This window comes from Morone saxatilis, unplaced genomic scaffold (assembly GCF_004916995.1).
Source record: "Morone saxatilis isolate NCDOM2014 unplaced genomic scaffold, NCSU_SB_2.0 Contig7, whole genome shotgun sequence".
In the NCBI taxonomy this organism is placed as follows: Eukaryota; Metazoa; Chordata; class Actinopteri; family Moronidae; genus Morone; species Morone saxatilis.
The window spans coordinates 11,553,949-11,560,328 of NW_023340246.1; the positions used below are offsets into that span (position 1 = coordinate 11,553,949).

The following is a 6,380-nucleotide window of genomic DNA, read 5'->3' on the forward strand; positions in this document are numbered from 1 at the left end:
GTTACATCTTGAGATCACCCTTTAAAATACACTGAAGTTACACCTACAGTAGCTGCTAGTATCAGATCCAGAGAAATATAACCAGTACCAGCACATGTGGGCCACAGGTTGTATTTGAACCATTGCTGCTGTGGTAAGGACCCAGCCTTGGTACATGGGACATAAGGTCTACCAGGTGAGCTACAGGGGTGCCCCAAAAGATATTTAAGTCTTTTATCTCTGTGATTTTCAGAGGGCGTTTTGACGAGCCCATCGCTGTGTTCTGCACTGCCTGTGTGGTGGAGGCCTATGCCTACCTCCACAAGAAGAACATCATGTACAGAGATCTGAAGCCTGAGAACCTGATGCTAGACGTAAAGGGCTATGTCAAACTGGTGAGTACCTACCTGTGCATGTGTGTTGATTCCTAAATTCTAGATAATGACCAGTTTAATTCAGCAAATGTGCTTGTCTACGGTGTGTGAGCATGTGTTTTTGTACTCCACTAGGATTTTCACCTATAGAGGCATGATAATGAATAGGATCTGCATATTCTCATACGTCTCTGTGCAGGTGGACTTTGGTTTTGCCAAGGAGATGGTGCGTGGTGAGAAAACCTACTCATTTGTCGGTACTCCTGAGTACATGGCCCCTGAGATCATCAAGAACCAGGGACATGATTTTGCAGTTGACTTTTGGTCCCTTGGCATCCTGATTTTTGAGCTACTGGTGGGAAGGTAACACAAACACTAATACACCTGTCTTTATTTGGAAACAAGCTTCTTCTGTCCTTTATGGTTGATATTATTTAAGATTGTATTAATAATTGATTGTTAAGTAAAAAAAAAATATATATATATATATATATATATTTTAAGAGAGTCACACAAATATGGTGAAGTGAGAATGAATGAGTGAAGTCTTCATGTTAACCAGTAGATGGCAGCAGGGATGTGTGACTGACACCAGCAGAATTCAGCGTCACAGTGTTCAGGTTCAACAGCAGCCGACCAACTAACCACTATGATGGATGGTCGAAATATTAAAACAACAACATTCTTCTCTCTTTTCTTGTCAGCCCTCCGTTTTCAAGTTCAGAGCCTCAGAAGATTTATGCCAAGATTTTGGACGGGGTGCTCAAGTATCCACCTTACTTGAGTGAGGCAGCCAAGTCCATTATCAGCAAACTGTGCAGGTGAGATGGACATACTGACTGCATCATGATTCAAATTGAATATACTGATAATGACATTGTTTGAATTCAAAATTAACTTGGTGTGTTGCCTGAATAACTTTCTCATGGAATAGATCATCTAGTATGCTTGTGAAAATTACACAAAGCTTTCAACATTTCATACAGTTACTCGCAGCGCAGAGCATGAATTATGGAACATATCTGCAAATCAACACACTGTGTCCTAATGTGCACTCAGATTTTTTTCAGATTTTTTGAATGCAAATCTCTTGATGTGTTTTTGTTTGCAGACCTCGGCCAGGTCAGAGGTTAGGAAACACAAAAAATGGAATCAAAGATGTCCGTAATCACAGGTAACCATGGCAACATGTCATACCATATGTGATACAACATAATCCTTCGGTTGAAAGGCACAGGAATTATTCATCAGCTGGTCTGTTTTATGTTCTTTATCTAAGTATCAAGCTTGTTCTTCTTGTCTTGACTGTTTAAGTTCCTCTGCTTTTCAACTCGGGATGAATCATTTTAGTTGTTTCTCACTCTCAGTATGTTTGACCTGTAGTCTCCCTCATCTCTTCCCTTCAGGTGGTTCAGCAGTATGAACTGGCACAAGCTGCGTGTGGGTCAGCTCAACGCCCCCACAGTCCGACTCATACGCAAGGCAAGTCAGAAATCACTAGAGTTTGTTTACTATTACATGAAAAGTGTCTAACACCTTTTGTGTGGTTTAAAGAAAACAGAACCAAAGAAGAAGGTTGGTTCACTTGCAGAGAGTCATACAAGACTTACTGCAGTTTTAAAGCCCTGTAAACTAAAGCCCTGTAAATATTCAGTATTCTCTCTATAACAGTGAAAATGTATGACTCAAATGTGCAAAAAACATAAATTTAACACTTCAAATCTCAGTTAATGTTATTAAAAGTCAAATAAGACCTAACACTCAAATAGACCTAAACCTTTTTAGGTCCTTATTCTATTTACATATAGAAGCAGCAGGCTGTTGTTAATAAGTCACAATTTGACAGGACTGTGTGAATTAAATGTATCCAGAATTTTCAATAATCTATATTTTTTTCCCTCCCCCAGGGCCCCTGCTACATCAACTTTGATCGTTTCCCTCTTGATCAGACTAAAGCAGAGGAGGAGTTCTCTGGTTGGGACCGTGACTTCTGATATTAAAGGATCAAGGCCAAAAGAGTTTTCCACATCACTCAAATATGGAACCAAATCAGAATAACCTCACTAAGCCAAAACATGGTTAAGGCCAAATGATGGTAGTAGTAACGTCATACTTCAATAACCATAACCCATTTCATACTAATTTAAACATTCAATTAGAGTTGAACTGCAGGAAATCACAACTTCCAAAATATTTATTAAAGCTTCTCTGTTGCTATAGAGAGACAACCATCTAGGTGGCAAAGGGCCAAAAGCAAGTGGAGGTGTTAAGACAAGATGTTAGGACGTTCTGTTTCCAAATTCAGCGAAGGGAGATTTGGTGCTTGATGAAGAAGTGTTGATAACATCATCCATATAACACTCCTCACTGATTAGAATAAAACACACATCTGAGTGCTTGCTAGCTGAGAAAAAAAAAGGCTTGAGTCATATTGTACAATCTGGACAAAAGGCTGGCTCATATCAAACCTGACAATTACATACTGTTGTCAGATATGTATTTTTCTCCAATGTTTAGTGTTCTTTTGGATCTATGTTGGTTTTAAAGATGAACCATGCTTAAGTGCTTATAGCAAAGCTGTTAAATGCTTTCATTTTGTTAAAGTTGCTGTTTTTTTATTATAAACTGTCACTTTCTTGTGTTTTGTTTCTTTGTTTTCTCTTTTCTTGCCCACATTTCGTGGGCAGATTAGTTTCACGCACCTTGATTGTAATTCATACATCATCATAAGATCATAGAACATCGTGATGAACATTTTTTACATGACTCAAGTTTAGTAAATAAAAGTGCTCTTATACGCTTTAGTTAGCTGTGTTTGTTTCCTATACTTACCAACCATTGTATTCCAATCAAATCCCAAGTGTGAAACGGTGCACATATTTTGCTGTTGTCGCCAAATCACACACACACATATGGCATACAGTAAGCAATGAAAGCGGGAATTTAGAGTGTGAGACAGTAAACAATACACAAGGGGAAATATTGTGCTTATGAAGATGTTATCAGAGAGGAAAATGGCCCTGGACACACGGCGGTGTTTACAGGTTTAATCTGATGTTCTCCACCTCGGTTGCAGCTGATTGTTTGGCTCTGGATGGGTACAGCTGTCTGTTATGACTACAGGTTTTTAAGGCAGGAGGAAAGAATTCTTTTGTTCCTTCCTGATAATGCCTGTGACTTGCCTACTGAGGCTGTTTTTCCACATCAGAAAAAAAAACCTCACATGAAAGCAATCATATCTTCCAAAAGGGAAAGATACCCTGCCAGATGTTTCCCTCCTGCAGAAAACACCTTGAAGTCTGGAATTTAATGCACTGATGGCTATGACAGCAGTGGCCCAGAGGATGTACTGTATAGTACAAAATGATCTGTCCACAGGAGTGAACCGTGGTTTCCTTTGTTTGCAGACAACCTTTCTTTACCTGCAGCCAGTGCATGCAACATGACAGAATAAACAGGATTAAAGGATAAAGCTTGTGTTATTCTGTAGTTTTCTTGCTGTCAATAAATCTCACGAGAACACCAAAACAACCCAACTACAGGGGGTTAAAGACTTTCTGACTTCCCAGCTCTGTCTGTGGCACTCAGCCCTAAGCCTATTCATTCCTCCTGAGACCTAAATCTTTCAAAATGGCTCACAATGATATGGTTCCACCTCTCAATCTACAAACTGCTCCTGACCCCTCCGACTGGTGGAGATTGTTTGAGCTGCAGTCGGCCTGATAAGATCTGCAGACACTATTCAGGGTTGAAAAGCTACTCAGTAGACAGTAGAAAGGGACATCAATGGAATATAAGGTAGTAAAAGACAGTGTTTTGGTACAACTACAAATACAACACCATCCATGAAAACAATGTGATTTTAATTAAGATGCAAATACAACATTTTGGACCAATGAAACAACATGTGATTTTAAGTCGGGACAGTGCATTAATCCCCAAATAATAATAATAATAATAATAATAAATGTGTTCATACTGTGCAATAACAATCTAAACTATAATGACAGAAGCTTTAAGGCAATTAGGGCTCCACTATTACCTAATATTGAAGGCCTATCTTGTACATGGGTCCTACTGTAAGTGAAAATGCAGTTTTAAATGCCTTAATATTTTAGTTCCTAGATTGCATTTTATTAAATCAATAAGTGCTTAATAACAACAAACACAAACAAGACCAGGTAGGGGTCACACGAGGACCCACAAAAACATTTCAGATTTATTTAAAAACAGAGTAATCATGATGTATTATCTGAAGATCCCCAACAGGTTTCCATCCCAATGTAGAGCAACTTTTCAGAAAATCATGAAAGGAAAACGTAACTACATTTCCAGAATCTCTTGGTTCATCAAGATAAACAGTAGGTGGCACAAATTCTCCAGTAAGATGCCATTATCATTATACACTACAGAAGAAGAGCACATAAAACATCAAATGGTGGGGAAAATTATTAAATTATTATTTAAATGTAGAATTATTATATATTATACTATTGCATTTATGTTTGATGGATTAATTTGAGGAACGTTAGTTAGTCCACACAGATGCCTGCCACCATTTTTCATCTTGTCAGACAGTGGAGACATTCTGTGAAAACTGAAAATGTCTAATGCAGGGTTAGATCAACTCACCAGAAGGCCTATGGAGCAGAAGCTTCACTGGACATATTCATGTCATATTTCATGTTCGTCATGATTACGTAAGTCTCCTTTCATTGAACTTTGTTGCATTTCGCTTTTATCGATACATCAACTTTTCCACCTCAGCCAAGCATAACATTTCTTTTGCAATATTTTGAGTTTTATTTTGAATTTAATGTGTTTCCTCTTTTTGTTATGCTTAAACTGACTGAAAAACTAAAAAAAAGCAGGTGGTTGGAAACACACCTATTACATCCTCACACTGATATTGCATCAGGGAGTGTTGTATCACATGTATCAAATTAGGTGTTATCACTTATAGCTTTTACTAATTGTTGTCATTGAACCAACCTAACAGTGAATCTGTTGAGACCCGGATAAAAAAACATTTTCCCAGAGTTTAGTCGAGGATTTGACAGTTTCTGCTCTTTCTGAAAATATCTTCAGGTCATTCTCACTCTCGCTGTGGGAAATTTGTGCTGAGCCCAGTGTGAGAGGATTGGCTCCTGCAGCCTGAGGTTTAGTTAACACCGCCAGGGAAAGCAGATCTTTTGTTGTCACAGCAGGGCTTTGTTCTGTTTCTTTTCTCATTTGTCTTGTCAGTAGATGTTCTCTCTGGTTGAGTTTTCTTTACTGGGCAATCTTGAGATAATTAGAGTCAGTCTACTTAAGTCCCACTGTTTGCTCTCCACTTCGCCCAGTCTCTGATGTCTGAGAGGTCTGAGTGGGCAGCTGTTTCTGTGGATGGTAGTCCTGATAAATGATTAGCTAACCTGCTCACCTCCAGTGATTTTATTGTCCACTGTTTCTGTCGTTTGCCTCAGTTTTTGTGGTTAAGACTAAAATACTGTCCAATCATTCAGAGTCACCCTCTTTTTCTCTGTGCCAGAGTCTCCAACACCTCTTACACCAACTCCCATTTACATTTCCCACAAAAACCCAGCTCTGCATCACATGTTTGTTTCCCCCATGTGGTTAGCATTTATAACCTGAGACTGCAGGGAAGCTGACAACACAATCATGTTTGTTATGTAAGCTTATGCATTGCACACGCATGTTAATGTATCAGCACATTGCTTCTGATATGTAATAAGCTGTTGTGTGTGTGTGTGTGTGTGTGTGTGTATGTGTGTTTGTTTGGGTTAACATGATGTACACAAACATGTTCGTGCTAAGCCTGAGCTGTGCTTATATAACCTCTTCAAACAACATTTTGATTCAGCTCTATAGGACACAAGGATTACAAAATATAGTTTTTCTCTTTCAGTTTTTTATCAAATCTTAAAATTTCAACCTTGGATCTAATAATAGGGCTATAATACACTGTGTAAAAGAAAAAGTTCCACCTTTTATCCTTAGACATTTTTTGCACCATTGACTCCCATT

General features: G+C 38.6%; 1 protein-coding gene across 2 annotated transcripts in view; it reads left to right on the forward strand.

Annotated features, from left to right (window-relative positions):
* Positions 1-3,157, forward strand: part of prkg3 (protein kinase cGMP-dependent 3) — a 13,522-nt gene extending 10,365 nt beyond the window's left edge. Inside the window, exons 17-22 of one of the 2 annotated variants that reach the window (XM_035678276.1) lie at positions 233-374; positions 553-716; positions 1,058-1,174; positions 1,465-1,527; positions 1,760-1,835; positions 2,261-2,347. In XM_035678276.1, coding sequence (XP_035534169.1) covers positions 233-374; positions 553-716; positions 1,058-1,174; positions 1,465-1,527; positions 1,760-1,835; positions 2,261-2,347 — 649 coding nt within the window. Of the gene's footprint in view, positions 1-232; positions 375-552; positions 717-1,057; positions 1,175-1,464; positions 1,528-1,759; positions 1,836-2,260 lie in introns of both variants that reach the window. The other variant, XM_035678277.1, reaches the window with a different exon arrangement.
* The last annotated feature ends 3,223 nt before the right edge of the window (positions 3,158-6,380 follow it).